Raw genomic sequence first — 19,015 nt, 5'->3', positions numbered from 1 at the left:
ACTCAGTCCTGTGGCTGGACTGTATCAAGTTGGTCAGTTTATTTGTCAAAATGTCACTGGATTGGAATCCATAGTCGTGCAGATATCTTGAGTAAAAAGGCAAAAAGTCAAAGATGACTTCACCAAGAGTGACATAAATAATGCGAGGGAAAGAGGTCTAATCTGTCCAGAAGAAAGGCGTTCAGCATGTCTGCTGACAACAATCAAAAGTTGCATTAAAAGATTCAAAACACATTAAAATGTCAGTCATACATCCGTGGAATTGTTTACGCTTCACAATCACTTCATGTAAGACAAACGAATGAATTTGATTGGAAGGTGAAGGGACTTGGTAAACAGCTCCGGATGGAATAAGAGAGATCTTTACATTAAAGCAAATAGCAAGTTGCCATGACACCAACAAAAAAGAGAGAGAATACAGAACAAAAAACCTTTGGATGACATTTACTGATAGTTTGGGTTTTTCAAATCACCTGAATGCAGACAAGTACTCCACAACATTGACTGACTCGTCCCTCAACAAACTGAACTTCTTATAAACTACCTCTAGATGGTGCAAATAAATGAAATATGGCCTAGCCAGTAGCTGTAATATTTGGTTTGTCTTCTCAGGGAATTGAACTGAAAAGAAGATGTTCCATTTGTCTAACGGGATGCAGCCGGCAGGATGTTTATCTAAATGGTTTTGTATCAAATTCACCTTGTAGGATTTCTAGGTCTAAAACAAGATGACAAAAGAACAATCGAATGTATTATAAACTTGGCCAGACTCAAAGCTAGGCACATGTGCTCCCTCTCAAGGTAAATCTGAACTTCTTTATTTCCTGTTTTTAGTGTTGAGTCTCTTACAGCTGTATCGGCAGCTCCATCTAGAACTGACCCATCACTCAGGTTACCACATCCCTCCGGCCAGAGTCCAAACAGACTTAACTGAGTCCAAAGAAACATTAACTCCATCTAGAACTGACCCATCACTCAGGTTACCACATCCCTCCGGCCAGAGTCCAAACACACTTAACTGAGCCCAAAGAAACATCAGCTCCATCTAGAACTGACCCATCACTCAGGTTACCACATCCCTCCAGCCAGAGTCCAAACAGACTTAACTGAGCCCAAAGAAACATCAACCAGAGGGGATATCTTTTTGAACTAATCAGTCAAAAACAGTGGAAACAACCAGTTGGGGTAGGAATGTGGCAGCAGCCTAGTAACTAACTATAAGTCAATTCTTTCTGGGGTTTTGAAGGCTTTGTCTGAGCGTCAGACAAGGTCTGTCTTTGCGTCCCTCACAGCAGGCAATTGAGCTGCCTGTGGGATGGCAACAGGTATATGGAGCTGCCCTATGGCCACTCCATCATCGTCCCAGCCCAAATGGGAGGCTGACCTGGGGCTGGCTGGATCACCCCCCACCCTCACCAGCAGGTGATCCACGTGGTGCCTCATCACCTTCCCAGCAACATCCACTCTGTATGAGAGAGGGCCTGTGTGGTGACCACCATTCCTGGTGTCCATTTGTCATTCCGTGAGAAGTTCCTGACCCAGACAGGCGATCAGCCTCCAGCAGGCTGACGTGTTCAATGCTTTTCCTGTTGGTGGCCATCCGTTCCAGTAGGTCCCAAACATAATCTCAGCTGGACACATCCCGGTTGTGGTGTAAAGCGGTAGGCTGCCAGGAATCGGGAAACTCTGGTTTTCAATGCACCTCCTGTTGCCTCTTTCAAGGCTCTTTTCATTGTCTGGACTGCCTTCTCCACTAAGCTGTTCGTGGAGCGGTGGTAGGTGGCGGAGGTGATATGGCGAATACCATTGGTTTCCAGAAAGGCCTTGAACTCCGCACTCATAAGATAGCTGCATTGTCTGATACGACTGTATGGGGAAGACCATGAGTGCTGAACACTTCCCTGAGCTGCTCAATTGTTGTTGCTGAGTTTGCAGTGCGGACTCTGAAAACTTCAAGCCATTTGGATTGAGCATCCACAGCCAACAAGAACATCTCCCAAAGGAAAGATCTTGCACAGTCAATGTGAATGCGAGTCCAGGGTCTTCCAGGCCACTCCCAAGGGTCGATGGGAGCTGGAGCATTTTGTACCTGCTGACAAGTAGCACATAACTGCACCTGCTCTTCCACCACTTTGTCCAATCACAGCCACCACATGTGAGCTCTTGCTGTGGCTTTCATTCTGGATACTCCTGGCTGTGACTTGTGGAGTTCCTCCAGTAGAGGTGGAACCACGACTCCAAGGCCCCAAAGCAGGATGCTGTCTTCCACTGAGAGTTAGTTTCTCCTTTTAGAATATGGCTCCTCTGTAGTACAGTGGGCCGGCCATCCCTCCTGGACAAAGCGGCTGACTTTTTACTTAATTTTATTTTGATTTAACTAGGCAAGTCACTTAAGAACACATTCTTATTTACAATGATGGCCTACCAAAAGGCAAATGGCCTCCAGCTGGGACGGGGGATTCAAATAAATAAATACAATATAAATATGGGACAAAACACACATCACAACAAGAGAGACAACACTACATAAAGTGAGACCTGAGACAACAACATAGCATAGAAAGGCAGCAACACATGACAACACAGCATGATAGCAACACAACATAACAACAACATGGTAGCAACACAACATAACAACAACATGGCAGCAACACAACATAACAACAACATGGCAGCAACACAACATAACAACAACATGGTAGCAACACAACATAACAACAACATGGCAGCAACACAACATAACAACAACATGGCAGCAACACAACATGGTAGCAACACAACATGGTACAAACATTATTTGGCACAGTCAACAGCAATCAATCAATCAAATGTATTTATAAAGCTCTTCTTACATCAGCTGATGTCACAAAGTGCTGTACAGAAACCCAGCCTAAAACACCAAACAGCAATCAATGCAGCTTCGGTCTGACGCCATTAAAAGGTAATTTACCACCTTCACAAGTGCAGTCTCAGTGCTATGATGGGGTCTAATGCCAGACTGAAGTGTTTTGTATACATTTGTCTTCAGGAAGGCAGTGAGTTGCTGCCAAATAGCTTTTTAAAAGATTTTTCAGAGGAATGGGAGTTTCGATATAGGCCTATCATTTTTTATATTTTCTGGGTCAAGGTTTGGCTTTTTCAAGAGAGGCTTTATTACTGCCACTTTTAGTGAGTTTGGTACACATCCGGTGGATAGAGAGACGTTTATTATGTTCAACATAGGAGGGCCAAGCACAGGAAGCAGCTCTTTCAGTAGTTTAGTTGGAATAGGGTCCAGTATGCAGCTTGAAGGTTTAGAGGCCATGATTATTTTCATCAATGTGTCAAAAGATATAATACTAAAACACTTGAGCGTCTCTCTTGATCCTAGGTCCTGGCAGAGTTGTGCAGACTCAAAACAACTGAACTGTGGAGGAATACGCAGATTTAAAGAGTCCGTAATTTGCTTTCTAATGATCATGATCTTTTCCTCAAAGAAGTTCATGAATATATCACTGCTGAAGTGAAAGCCATCCTCTCTTGGCTGATGCTTCTTTTTAGTTAGCTTTGCGACAGTATCAAAAATAAATGTTGTATTGTTCTTATTTTCCTCAATTAAGTTTGAAAAATAGGATGATCGAGCAGCAGTGAGGGCTCTTCAATACTGCACTGTACTGTCTAGTCGGAAGACTTCCAGTTTAGTGTAGCGCCATTTCCGTTCCAATTTTCTGGAAGCTTGCTTCAGGGCTCGGGTATTTTCTGGAAGCTTGCTTCAGGGCTCGGGTATTTTCTGGAAGCTTGCTTCAGGGCTCGGGTATTTTCTGGAAGCTTGCTTCAGAGCTCGGGTATTTTCTGTGTACCAGGGAGCTAGTTTCTTATGACAAATGTTTTTTGTTTTTATGGGTGCGACTGCATCTAGGGTATTACGCAAGGTTAAATTGAGTTCCTCAGTTAGGTGGTTAACTGATTTTAGTAATCTAATTAAGATTCACAACATTTATTCCACGGGACAAAACTAGGTCCAGAGTATGACTGTGGCAGTGAGTAGGTCCGGAGACATGTTGGACAAAACCCACTGAGTCGATGATGGCTACGAAAGCCTTTTGGATTGGGAATGTGGACTCAGGGAACTCAGTGAGGAATGCTGTATATGGCCCAGGAGGCCTGTAAACAGTAGCTATAAAAAGTGATTGAGTAGGCTGCATAGATTTCATGACTAGAAGCTCTTTTCTTTTTTTTCTTTTTTATCTGCTATAGTGAATGTTAGCAACACCTCCGCCTTTGCGGGATGCGCAGGGCATATGGTCACTAGTGTAACCAGGAGGTGAGGCCTCATTTAACACAGTAAATTCATCAGACTTAAGCCATGTTTTAGTCAGGCCAATCACATCAGGATTATGATCAGTGATTAGTTCATTGACTATAACTGCCTTGGAAGTGATTAGTTCATTGACGATAACAGCACAAAGGTGAAGAAGGTAGAGACAACAATACATCACACAAAGCAGCCACAACTGTCTGTAAGAGTATCCATGATTGAATCTTTGAATGAAGAGATTGAGATAAAACTGTCCAGTTTGAGTTTTTGTTGCAGCTCGTTCGTCGCTAGCTGCGGCGAACTGAAAAGAGGAGTGACCCAGGGATGTGTGTGCTTTGGGGACCTTTAACAGAATGTGACTGGCAGAATGGGTGTTGTATGTGGAGGATGAGGGCTGCAGTAGATATCTCAGATAGGGGGGAGTGAGGCCTAAGAAGGTTTTATAAATAAGCATCAACCAGTGGGTCTTGTGACGGGTACAGAGGAGTGCAGTGATGTGTCCTATAAGGAGCATTGATGGCAAATCTGATGGCCGAATGGTAAAGAACATCTAGCTGCTCGAGAGCACCCTTACCTGCCGATCTATAAATGATGTCTCTGTAATCTAGCATGGGTAGGATGGTCATCTGAAACAGGGTTAGTTTGGAAGCTGGGGTGAAAGAGGAGCGATTACGATATAGGAAATCAAGTCTAGATTGAACTTCAGCCTGCAGCTTTGATATGTGCTGAGAGAAGGACAGTGCACCGTCTAGCCATACTCCCAAGTACTTGTATGAGGTGACGACCTCAAGCTCTAAACACTCAGAGGTAGTAATCACACCTGTGGGAAGAGGAGCCTTCTTCTTTCCAAACCACATGATCTTTGTTTTGGAGGTGTTCAGAACAAGGTTAAGGGTAGAGAAAGCTTGTTGAACTTTGGAGAGAATAGGGTCTCACAGTTCATTTCTTCAGTTGCTAATGGAGCTGTTTGGCTCTGTTTCAGCGAGCACAACAATTCACGGGGACTTTTGGGGTCTTTGGGAATGTCTGGCAGTGGCAGCCTGCTGAGGCCATTAGCGTTAGCGATGGAGGGGCCCGGGTCTGTACATCAACTCATATTGGTATTGCGCTAACATGAGGGCCCATCTTTGCAGTCGCCTGGAGGGGGATGGGTGTATGGTCTTCAGCTCACCCAGGAGTCCTAACAGGGGCTTATGGTCCGTTTGGATGGTGAAGTGGCATCCCTACGGATACTGGTGAAATGTTGTAATGCACAAGTAGTGCTGAAGAGGACAGCAAGTCCTTGGATTTCTGGGAATCTGTTTCCTGGGGTGTGAAAGCGACCATAGTAGTTTAACACCCCAAGGTAGACTCGTAGCTCCCAAACATCCTTGCGTTCTGTGGCCTCTTTGATTGCTCTCACTTTCTTGTCTAATGGCTGAAGCTTGTTGGCTGTGCCCCCAAGTACTCCACTTCGGGGGCCAGGAAAACACACTTGGATTTCTTCAAATCAAATCAAAATCAAATCAAATTTATTTATATAGCCCTTCGTACATCAGCTGATATCTCAAAGTGCTGTACAGAAACCCAGCCTAAAACCCCAAACAGCAAGCAATACAGGTGTAGAAGCACGTTGGCTCCCTAGAAAGGCCAAAACCTAGGAAGAAACCTAGAGAAGAACCAGGCTATGAGGGGTGGCCAGTCGTCTTATGGCTGTGCCTGGTGGAGATTATAATAGAACATGGCCAAGATGTTCAAATGTTCATAAATGACCAGCAGGGTAAAATAATAGGTCTGGGACAGGTAGAACGTCCGGTGAACAGGTCAGGATTCCATAGCCGCAGGCAGAACAGTTGAAACTGGAGCAGCAGCACGGCCAGGTGGACTGGGGACAGCAAGGAGTCATCATGCCAGGTAGTCCTGAGGCATGGTCCTAGGGCTCAGGTTCTCCGAGAGAGAGAAAGAAAGAGAGAAAGAGAGAATTAGAGAGTATACTTAAATTCACACAGGACACCGGATAGGACAGAAGTACTCTAGATATAAATAACTGACCCTAGCCCCATGACACATAAACTACTGCAGCATAAATACTGGAGGCTGAGTCAGGAGGGGAGGGAGACACTGTGGCCCCATCCGAAAGAATGGCAACATTTGTGGCCCCATTTCTTAAAGCGAAGCCTTGCGCTCTCCAGTCTTGACAGCACTGTTTCATGTTTTTTTAGATGGTCTTCCTCAGTGACACCGGTGATAAACATATCATCCATATGTACAGTAGGGTGCCCACTAACAGATTCTCCATTGTTCTTTGAAAGATCGCAAAGGCAGAGGAAACTCCAAACGGGTGGTTGTGTACTGACACAGCCCCTTGTGGGTGTTTATCATAACCACTTTGCGTGATTCTTCAGCCAGCACCAACTAGTGGTATGCCTTTGCGAATAGCTCCTCTATCCATTGCAATGGGTACTGATCCAGTCTGTATGCTACATTGGCAGTAGTGGAGGCTGCTGAGGGGAGGACAGCTCATAATAATGGCTGGAACGGAGCTAATGGAATGGCACCATATTACCCTGTGTTTGATGTATTTGATGCCATTCCACTTATTCCACTCCAACCATTACCACGAGCCTGTCCTTCACAATTAAGGTGCCACCAACCTCCTGTAATTGGCAGTTAGCTTGTAATCTCCACAAATCCTGATATTTCAACCAGGCTTCACTACTGGGACAATGCGGGCAGGACACTCAGAGTAGGTGATTGGTTCCAGTATTCCAGTGGTCTGGAGCCTGTCTAGCTCTGCCTCGACCTTCTGTTTCTAGTGCGAACGGCACTTGGCAGGCTTTGCAGAAGCGTGGCGGGAACGGATGGGTCCACCGGAATTCGCACTTCAGTCTCTTTTAGTTTTCCAAGTTGATCTTGGAATACATCTGCGTGCCTGTTTAGCGTAGTGGACCCATAGCGTAGGTCTCTGAGACCTTCGTGATTGTTTTGAACATCCCTCACCAGTCCAGTTGTAACACTGCCATCCACCTCTTCACAGCAGATTGGGACCCTGTCATCAATCCACTGACATCTTCAGTCGTGTACCTTTGTACTGGACGTTGACGCTCTGCTCTCCTGTGTATGACTTCAGCACTATAGCCGAGTGCCCTAGCTTCAACTGGGGTGCTTTGGCTTTTAGGTCATGTTGTGGACATTGTTACACAGGGACACTCAAAGTCAATCTTAAATGAATCATTGTTCATTTCTCAGCTCACTGGAAAGGTTCCAACCAACTCTATGCAGCATAGTGCACATGTCTGTCAGAAAACTCTGCCAGGACAGTCCCAACAGTTCTCTGATATACAGCTGTACACAGACAAGTTATATTTGCATGATTTAGCGTCATCAACTAATCATTACTGGTTTGTTCTATTTATGTGACTGACCAATACTGGTTCATAACATGTGACTGACCAATACTGGTTCATAACATGTGACTGACCAATACTGGTTCATAACATGTGACAGACCAATACTGGTTCATAACATGTGACAGACCAATACTGGTTCAGAACATGTGACAGACCAATACTGGTTCATAACATGTGACAGACCAATACTGGTTCATAACATGTGACAGACCAATACTGGTTCATAACATGTGACAGTCCAATACTGGTTCATAACATGTGACAGACCAATACTGGTTCATAACATGTGACAGACCAATACTGTTTCAGAACATGTGACAGACCAATACTGGTTCATAACATGTGACAGACCAATACTGGTTCATAACATGTGACTGACCAATACTGGTTCATAACATGTGACAGACCAATACTGTTTCATAACATGTGACAGACCAATACTGGTTCATAACATGTGACAGACCAATACTGGTTCATAACATGTGACAGACCAATACTGGTTCATATCATGTGACAGACCAATACTGGTTCATAACATGTGACAGACCAATACTGGTTCATATCATGTGACAGACCAATACTGTTTCAGAACATGTGACAGTCAATACTGGTTCATAACATGTGACAGTCCAATACTGGTTCATAACATGTGACAGACCAGTACTGGTTCATAACATGTGACAGACCAATACTGGTTCATGTGACAGACCAATACTGTTTCAGAACATGTGACAGTCCAATACTGTTTCATAACATGTGACAGTCCAATACTGGTTCATAACATGTGACAGACCAATACTGGTTCATAACATGTGACAGACCAATACTGGTTCATAACATGTGACAGTCCAATACTGGTTCATAACATGTGACAGACCAATACTGGTTCATAACATGTGACAGTCCAATACTGGTTCATAACATGTGACAGACCAATACTGGTTCATAACATGTGACAGACCAATACTGGTTCATAACATGTGACAGACCAATACTGGTTCATATCATGTGACAGACCAATACTGGTTCATAACATGTGACAGACCAATACTGGTTCATAACATGTGACAGACCAATACTGGTTCATAACATGTGACAGACCAATACTGGTTCATAACATGTGACAGACCAATACTGTTTCATAACATGTGACAGACCAATACTGGTTCATAACATGTGACAGACCAATACTGGTTCATAACATGTGACAGACCAATACTGGTTCATAACATGTGACAGACCAATACTGTTTCATAACATGTGACAGACCAATACTGGTTCATAACATGTGACAGACCAATACTGGTTCATAACATGTGACAGACCAATACTGTTTCATAACATGTGACAGACCAATACTGGTTCATAACATGTGACAGACCAATACTGGTTCATAACATGTGACAGACCAATACTGGTTCATAACATGTGACAGACCAATACTGGTTCATAACATGTGACAGACCAATACTGGTTCATAACATGTGACTGACCAATACTGGTTCATAACATGTGACAGACCAATACTGGTTCATAACATGTGACAGTCAATACTGTTTCAGAACATGTGACAGTCAATACTGGTTCATAACATGTGACAGTCCAATACTGGTTCATAACATGTGACAGACCAATACTGGTTCATAACATGTGACAGACCAATACTGGTTCATAACATGTGACAGTCCAATACTGGTTCATAACATGTGACAGACCAATACTGGTTCATAACATGTGACAGTCCAATACTGGTTCATAACATGTGACAGTCCAATACTGGTTCATAACATGTGACAGTCCAATACTGGTTCATAACATGTGACAGTCCAATACTGGTTCATAACATGTGACAGTCCAATACTGGTTCATAACATGTGACAGTCCAATACTGGTTCATAACATGTGACAGACCAATACCTCATGAGGCTTCTCTTCTCTAAGCTGAGACCTTGAAACTGACGACAGCTACTGATAGGTGTGATTTGTGTGACCTGCATGAACATAGAAATTGGTTAATAGAACAGCACATGAATAGAACACAGAAATTGGTTAATAGAACAGCACATGAATAGAACACAGAAATTGGTTAATAGAACAGCACATGAATAGAACACAGAAATGAGTCATAAGGATATTATTAGTTATAAGAATAGCACAGTCAGCAAAAGCATGTTCTCCCAAACTGTACGGGAAGCCCGTGTGCACCTTGAACACGGCTGGGCAGTTATCCAACTCCACCGTAGTCCACAGGGGACTTGTGGGTTTCTCTTGAATCACCATTATATAGGCTGTGTCCTCAACCACCACCTCCCCTTCTTCCTCAGATGAAGGGGAGCGGGGTTCGGCGACTTGGTGGGCTTGGGGTCCTGACTTTTAGTAGTCTGGAGTGGGTGTCTCGTCTCCCTAGACTGGTGATGCTCGCGCAATATGGCCTCGCTTTTGTTGTTGTTGCAAAGGTGACATTCTGCTCCTTAAAGCGTCAATTATCAGTTGAGTGGTTGTCTTTGCAACAGTAACAGACTGTTACATAAGAACGTGGCTGCTGAGACAGGGCCAGTGACAGCTTGTTTAGGCTCTTTGTAGGGTCTGTGACCCCTGGTCTGCTATGACCTTTTCCAGGGCTGTTTTCCGTGATAACTCTGCAATAGCTAGTAGTCGACATTGTGTCTGCTCACATCCTACTAGCTGATCTCTGAAACGCCCCTCCAAACTCACAGCGTGATGCTTGATGCTTTAGACTGGCCCATTTTTTTTATTTATTTGAGAACAATTTTTATTATTTTTATTTGACCTTTATTTAACCAGGCAAGTCAGTTAAGAACACATTCTTATTTTCAATGACGGCCTGGGAACAGTGGGTTAACTGCCTGTTCAGGGGCAGAACGACAGATTTGTACCTTGTCAGCTCGGGGGTTTGAACTTACAACCTTCCGGTTACTAGTCCAACGCTCTAACCACTAGGCCACCCTGCCACCCCACAAGTTCTCATTTGCAACTGCGACCTGGCCAAGATAAAGCATAGCAGTGTGAACAGACAACACAGAGTTACACATGGAGTAAACTATTAACAAGTCAATAACACAGTAGAAAAAAAGGGGAGTCGTATATACAATGTGTGCAAAAGGCATGAGGTAGGCGAATAATTACAATATTGCAGATTAACACTGGAGTGAGAAATGATCAGATGATCATGTACATACAGGTTATGAGATATTGGTGTGCAAAAGAGCAGAAAAGTAAATAACTAAAAACTGTGGGGATGAGGTAGGTGAAAATGGGTGGGCTATTTACCTATAGACTATGTACAGCTGCAGCGATCGGTTAGCTGCTCAGATAGCTGATGTTTGAAGTTGGTGAGGGAGATAAAAGTCTCCAACTTCAGCAATTTTTGCAATTCGTTCCAGTCACAGGCAGCAGAGTACTGGAACGAAAGGCGGCCGAATGAGGTGTTGGCTTTAGGGATGATCAGTGAGATACACCTGCTGGAGCGTGTGCTACGGATGGGTGTTGCCATCGTGACCAGTGAACTGAGATAAGGCGGAGCTTTACCTAGCATGGCCTTGTAGATGACCTGGAGCCAGTGGGTCTGGCGACGAATATGTAGCGAGGGCCAGCCGACTAGAGCATACAAGTCGCAGTGGTGGGTAGTATAAGGTGCTTTAGTGACAAAACGGATGGCACTGTGATAAACTGCATCCAGACTGCCCACATACGCTACTACTGATTCACCTGGGCTTCTGCCACAGGACTCGGTAGCACCACAGCTTATAATTTATGCAAACCTGATACAGCGTGTTGGAGAACACTTTGATCTCAAACCCAACGTGATAGTAGAGAGTGTTGAGTCGAACCTCTCTACTATCACGTTGGGTTTGAGATCAAAGTGTTCTCCAACACCCTGTATCAGGTTTGCATAAATTATAAGCTGTGGTGCTACCGAGTCCATCACTAAACCATATATTGTGCTTCTACATGCTGATAGTAATATTGCCCTTTTTGTCTTGTCCTCATTCACATCGTTTGCCTCAAAAAATTCAAAGTTTCTCAATGTATTTGGACCATGTCTCTGAATTGAGATGAAACTCATTCACAATAGGCCATAACTTCTCAGGTTAAAGTATATATTTTTGTGTGTTCAGCTATGAGACTCCGTTAGCAGTGTACTTCTGTCTAACCAGCGATATTTAGCTTTCAGTGATTTCTTCACGTTGTGTTTGCGCTCCGCACTACTCAACACTGTGTGCATCTTGCACAGCTAACATCGCGTCGCTTACTTCACTCACAAACTCACGAGCTGTCGAAACTGTGACTCCGCCTCAACATTGTCTCTAAAGTCTGCTATGCGGAAGGAATTGTAACCCCGAATCATCAGATTACTTTTGTTCTTGTGAGAATGTAGCTTTGTTCTGGTCACCAAATATTATAAACTTGACCAGCCTCAAAGCTAGGCATATGTACTCCCTGTCAAGGTGAATCTAAACGGCTTTATTTCCTGTTTTTAGTGTTGAGTCGAATCGGCAACTCCATCTAGAACTAACACATTACTTCAGGTTACCACAGAAAGTGACACATGCATGACCAGTCTATGGCTGAGATTATGTATAGGATAACAATCTAATTGCATAAAAAGTGTATATTTCCTTATACAAAACACAATTGCCATAATTTTTACATTTTCCCATTTCTGTCAGCAACTGTCAGTTTAGTTCTTCAGATAGACTTGAAAGAAAATGTAACTAAATGTAGCTAAATTCATCGAGTGCTGGTGATTTCAAAGCAGTCTTCGAGATTTATCTTGGTGTTGGTCGTCATTGTAAATAAGAATGTTTCCTTAACTGATTTGCCTAGTTAAAAGGTTAAACTAAGTGCATAGACTGAACGTCAACAAGATCTATGGGCCTACGCCCATTCTTTTCTGGATACCAAAAGAGCAACCCTGGTAACAATGTCAGTAACCCGTGATGTTGTAACATATCCTCCTGTGTGTGTGTCAAAAGTGGCCTAAATGCAACAGTAACTAAATGCCAACAGTCCATCAAGGTCAGATTACATTGATGAAAAATAACACTAACAAAAGGCAAGCTAGAAAATGCAACAAACATCATAGTTCAGAATTGTATTTATTACATTTGAATTCCACGTCACATATCTGAATCATTTAAAATACCAAAGTATATCTCTTTGCATTATAAAGCTTGTTTGTCATTTGGTGCACTGTACATTTCTCCATCATAACATCTAACTAATTCAAACAGAACAAAGCAGACTGACAGTAAGACTCAAACTGGAATAATGACTCAACATGTACACATCAACAGGACCATTACAGAACCTCTACTAGGAGTGACTAGAACTTGACCATCAATGGACTGTAGATAGATACAATAAGCATTTACATTTAAGTCATTTAGCAGACGCTCTTATCCAGAGCGACTTACCACAACCAGCTGTATAGGATTGAATGGCAAGACTGTAACATGGACAACTTGAGCAAACGGAATTGGAATGCAATGAAAGAATGGAATGAGAACACTTCAGTGAAATGATCTGAAGGATGAGGTGATGAGTATAAGGGACTGACTGGTATGAGAGGAACAACTTCAAGGACACACCACCATAACCTGGTTTCAGAAGAGCTGGCAAGACACCACAAACAGATCTGGGACCAGGCTAACACAACCATACTGCAGCTTCCACGTAATACAGCTTGTGCATTACAACTACATAGAAGGCTGCACCCCCTGCACTCTACAAGGTGTCAAAAGCGTTCCACAGGGAGGGTGGACAATGTTGACTCCAACGCTTCCCACAGCTGTGTCAAGTTGACTGGATGTCCTCTGGGTGCTGAACCATTCTTGATACACACGGGAAACCGTTGAGCTTGAAAACCCCAGAAACGTTGCAGTTGACACAAACCAGTAGGCCTGGCACCTACTAGCAGAGCCCATTCTAAAAAGGTACTTGAAATGTTGTTTTGTCTTGCCCATTCACCCTCTGAATGGCACACATACACAATCCATGTCTCAAGGCTTAAAAATCCTTCTTTAACCCGTCTCCTCCCCTTCATCTACACTGAATGAAGTATTTAACAAGTGACATCAATAAGGGATCATAGCTTTCACCTGGTCAGTCTGCCATGGGAAGTTCTTAATGGTAATATAGTACTCCAAAAAGATGAACCAGAGAAACTGTACATCACTGACTGATTAGTCTCCCCCCCACACAATAAATAAAATTCAAAGTTCAGACACCGAAATATAACATTCCTACTAAAAGATCCCAGTGCACCAGTACTAAAGATTGAGGCAGAAATGCCTGTTGTTTTGTAAAGCGATGGTCCTTTTAAAAAGTGATGATCGATCATTGTAAAGTTAGCATGTTTCTTTCCAAGTCTTTCTGTATACAACCCTGTGAGTCAGGAATGATGGTAGGAAATAGTCCTATGGATGGACTGTATCAAGTTGGTGAGTTCATCTTTAAAAAATGTCCCCAGTTTTGAATACAGTCATGGAGTTATAAAAAACATTTTTTTTTTTTTTTTAAAAGGCACAAAGTTGCCAAACCCGCCAGCAGTGGAAGATATGTGACGTCACCAAGAGTAACATATAATGCAAGGCAGATGGGGTCTCACATTCCACTTGTTTTGTTCTGCCCACTGACAACAATCAAAAGTTACATCCGAAAGACTCTCGAGACATTAAAATGGCAGCCATACATCCGTGGAATTGTTTACGTTGCACAAATCAGTTCATGTAAGACAAATTCATTTCATTCCCCAAGTCTCTTAAACTGTCAACAGCTCTGGATGGAATAAGAGAAAAAGTTACATTAAAGCAAAATGTCAAGATGCCATTGACCACATATGTACACTGAAAAATATAAAAATGCAATATGTAAAGTGTTGGTCCCATGTTTCATAAACTGAAATAAAAGATTACTTTTCCATACACACAAAAACTTCTCTCAAATGTTGAACATATTTGGTTTACATCCTTGTAAGTGAGCATTTCTCCGTTGCCAAGATAATCCATCCACCCGACAGGTGTGGCATATTAAGAAGTTGATTAAACAGAATGATTGTTACACAGGTGTACCTTGTGCTGGGGATAATAAAAAGGACACAAATGTGCAGTTACAACACAATACCACAGCTGTCTTAAGTTGAGGGAGTGTGCAATTATCATGCTGACTGCAGGAATGTCCATGAGAGCTGTTGCCAGAGAATTGAACGTTCATTTCTACCATAGGCCGCCTCCATTTTAGAGAATTTTGCAGTACGTCTAACCGGCCTCAACGCCGCAGACCACGTGTATGGCGTCGCGTGGGTGAGCGGATTGCTGATGTCAACGTTGTGAACAGAGTGCCCCATGGTGACGGTGGGGTTAAGGTACGGGCAAGCATAAGCTACGGACAACGAACACAATTGCATTTTATCAAATGGCAATTTAATTGCACAGAGACACCATGACGAGATCCTGAGGCCCATTGTTGTGCCATTCACTGTCCCTCAACCACCTCTGATAGGAGTTCATGTAACACTATATAATGCATATTAGTCCAATATGTCCCGGCCAGTAGCTGTAATATTTGGTCCATTGTCTTAACGAATTGGACCGTAAAGAAGATGTTGCGTTCTTCTTAAAGAACACAGCTGACAGAATGTTCAATTAAAATGACATGAATGCACATATGGCATTGAATCCTTCCAAAAATACAGTTGAAGTTAGACGTTTACATAAATGAGTTGTCATGACTCCAACCTAGGTGTTTCAACCACTCCACAAAATTATTGTTGATAAACTATAGTTTTGGCAAGTTGTGCATGACAAATAATTTTTCCAACAATTGTTTAGAGATTATTTCACTGTATCACAATTCCAGTGGGTCAGAAGTTTACATACACTATGTTGACTGTGCCTTTAAACAGCTTGGAAAATCCCAGAAAATTATGTCATGGCTTGAGAAGCTTCCAATTGACTCAAATGATGTCAATTAGCCTATTGGAGGTGTACCCGTGGATGTATTTCAAGGACTACCTTCAAACTCAATGCCTCTTTGCTTGACATCATGGGAAAATCAAAAAGAAATCAGCCAAGACCTCAAAAAAAAAAACAATTGTAGACCTCCACAAGTCTGGTTCATCCTTGTGAGCAATTTCCAAATGCCTGAAGGTACCACGTTCATCTGTACAAACAATAGTACACAAGTATAAACACCATGGGACCAAGCAGCCGTCATACCACTCAGAAAGGAGACGCGTCCTGTCTCCTAGAGATGAACGTACTTTGCTGCGAAAAGTGCAAATCAATCCCAGAACAACAGCAAAGGACTGTGTGAAGATGCTGGAGGAAACAGGTACAAAAAGTATCTATATCCACAGTAAAACGAGTCCTATAGCGACATAACCTGAAAGGCCGCTCAGCAAGGAAGAAGCCACTGCTCCAAAACCTCCATAAAGCCAGACTACGGTTTGCAACTGCACATGGGGGACAAAGATCGTACTTTTCAGGGTTAATGTCCTCTAGTCTGATGAAACAAAATTAGAACTGTTTGGCCATAATGACCGTATATTTGGAGGAAAAAGGGGGAGGCTTGCAAGCCAAAGACACCATCCCAACTGTGAAGCAGGGTTGGCAGCATCATGTTGTGGGGGTGCTTTGCTGCAGGAGGGACTGGTCCACTTCACAAAATAGGTGGCATCATGAGGGAGGAAAATTCTGTGGATATATTGAAGCAACATGTCAAGACATCAGTCAGGAAGTTAAAGCTTGGTTGCAAATGAGTCTTCCAAACAATGACTCCAAGCATACTTCCAAAGTTGTGGCAAAATGGCTTATGTACAACAAAGTCAAGGTATTAGAGTGGCCATCACAAAAGCCTGACCTCAAAAAAACATGTGCGAGCAAGGAGGCCTACAAACCTGACTCAGTTACACCAACTCTGTCTGGAGGAATGGACCAAAATTCATTCTGGGAAGCTTGTGGAAGGCTACTCGAAACGTTTGACCAAGTTAAACAACTTAAAGACAATGCTATCCAATACTAATTGAGTGTATGTAAACTCCTGACCCACTGGGAATGTGCTGAAAGAAATAACTATTATTCCGACATTTCACATTCTTAATAAAAGTGGTGATCCTAACTGACCCAAGACTGGGAATTTTTACTAGGATTAAATGTCAGGAATTGTGAAAAACTTAGTTTAAATGTATTTGGCTAAGATGTATGTAAACTTCTGACTTCAACTGTATGTTGTAGGATTACTAGGTCTAAAACAAGATGACAAAAAAACAATTGAAAGTGAGACATGCATGACAAGTCTATGGCTGAGATTTAATTAATAGGATAACCATCTAAAATTGTAAAAAACGCTTATGTTTTGTATTTTAAAAAACATTGGACATATCCTTTATACAGTTGCCCATTTCTACATCAGTAACTGTCAGTTTGGTTCTTCAGAAAGGCTTCTGGTTTGAAATGTGTCAGTAAAATGTTTACTAATTTGAATATCGAGTGCCTTTAACATGCCGCTGTAGGTGACTTCAACGCTGACTGAGAAAGCTAACTACGGTAGATTTGTGTACTAAGTGTATTGCTCCGATGTTTGCAAATTGAGCATTACTAAGCCCAAAGAGATTTTATTTTCAAATAAGAATTTAAAACTAAATTTGATGAATTCCAGATTCAGTATTTTTACTTTTTCCCCTTCACCTTCAAGTCCTAAACAAAAGACAAAAAAAAAAAAAGTTGCCAACCCTTGGAATAGGATAAAAGGTGTTATAATGAATAGGATAAAAGGTGTTATAATGAATAGGATAAAAGGTGTTATAATGAATAGGATAAAAGGTGTTATGAACTGGGTGGTTTCAGCTGTGAATGCTGATGGTAGTTTATTTTTATGTTGGTAGCCAGTTGACAATAGCAATAACGCCCCTCGGGGGTTTGTGGTATATGGCCGCGTTGCATCGTGCCTATGAACAGTCCTAAGCCGTGCTAGATTGGCCATATACCACACCCGCTCGGGCTGTATTGCTTAGAGCGCTACCTTAGCGTAATAACGGCATAGGCTAAATATCTAAAGAATCCATGGGCCTACGTGTTACTTTCTGGACATCAATAGGACAACCATGGTAACAGTAACAATGTGAATAACTGGTGATGTCATATAGAATGATAGCATCCAAGTGAGATCAAAAGTGGCCTAAAGGCAACAGTAACTAAATGACTGTGGTCAGTCCGTCAAGGACAAACGGGTCATAAATAACGCTTTAAAACAAACGGCAGGACGGAAAAGGCAACAAACACTTCAATCTCCACTAACTTCAAACCCAATCTTTGGTCAGTAGGAGGTCCTAAATGGTCAGTAGGAGGTCCTAAATGGTCAGTAGGAGGTCCTAAATGGTCAGTAGGAGGTCCTAAATGGTCAGTGGGAGGTCCTGTTGAAATCTCCATTTGGATTTCTTGCTTTTTTCAAATGGTTCAACTTCCATAATTGACAGTGTCCATAGGTGTAACCAGTAGGAGTGAACTACATTGTGCTGTTTTACATGTGGCAGGTCACCAGCACTTGCAAGTGGCTTCCCTCAGGCCAACCATAGCACTGAACACAACACACTCACTGTGCAGTCCCATAGGAAATCAATTCACATCAATTAAATTAAATTAAAAAAATGGAAAAAGAGAATAAACTGCTTCATCGATAAGCCTTGTGGAGGAGGAGGGCGGTGGAGCATAGCTGTGATGGTGGGCTGTATGTTCCACCTATGGCTTAGTCTCTCCTGCCTTTACTCCAGCTTCTCCTCAGGGATGTTGTCCAGGTCTAGGTCAGGTGAGACCACACAGCACAGACATAGCTTCTGGGTGTTCAGGGAGATCATGTCTGAGTAAAGGAAATACAACCAGGAAGGTGTCAAAACCAAGCTTCCCCAGAGCTACAAGTGTTACAACTTTTATAGTGCCCCCAACTACTGCATAGTAGCTCTACATTTGGTTATCCTAGTCTAATATTACGCTAATTCAAAAAGGTAAGTATGATATGAAACATGTATTTCCACCACGTATATGCTGGCTTTAAACACATTTCACCTATTATTTCCCTTAAATATGAAATCTTTCCTCTTGAAGCACGCTAGCTCTAATCATTATAATTCAACATGAAACATTTGTAAAGGAGAAAAAAATTCCACTCAAACTATCTTTTGGTATTGTTTTCATTAGTCCACTGTTGATACAGTCCCACAATGTTTTACAGTTCAGCAGTCCAGTTTTAGACATTGGACTTTCAAGAAAAGTGTCACTTGATCATGTGACGCAGGAGGGGTACAGAATTG

At 42.5% G+C, this 19,015-nt stretch overlaps 1 protein-coding gene across 4 annotated transcripts in view; it reads right to left on the bottom strand.

Annotated features, from left to right (window-relative positions):
* Positions 1-12,787: 12,787 nt before the first annotated feature.
* LOC118374702 (Y+L amino acid transporter 2-like) overlaps positions 12,788-19,015 on the bottom strand; it is a 29,519-nt gene continuing 23,291 nt past the window's right edge. For all 4 annotated transcript variants that reach the window (XM_035761184.2, XM_035761181.2, XM_035761180.2 and 1 more), the window contains one exon: positions 12,788-18,564. In XM_035761184.2, coding sequence (XP_035617077.1) covers positions 18,470-18,564 — 95 coding nt within the window. In that variant the 3' untranslated portion in view covers positions 12,788-18,469. The remainder of the gene's footprint in view (positions 18,565-19,015) is intronic.

Source organism: Oncorhynchus keta, chromosome 19 (assembly GCF_023373465.1).
Source record: "Oncorhynchus keta strain PuntledgeMale-10-30-2019 chromosome 19, Oket_V2, whole genome shotgun sequence".
Taxonomy (NCBI): Eukaryota; Metazoa; Chordata; class Actinopteri; order Salmoniformes; family Salmonidae; genus Oncorhynchus; species Oncorhynchus keta.
This window is presented reverse-complemented; position numbering and strand designations above follow the sequence as displayed.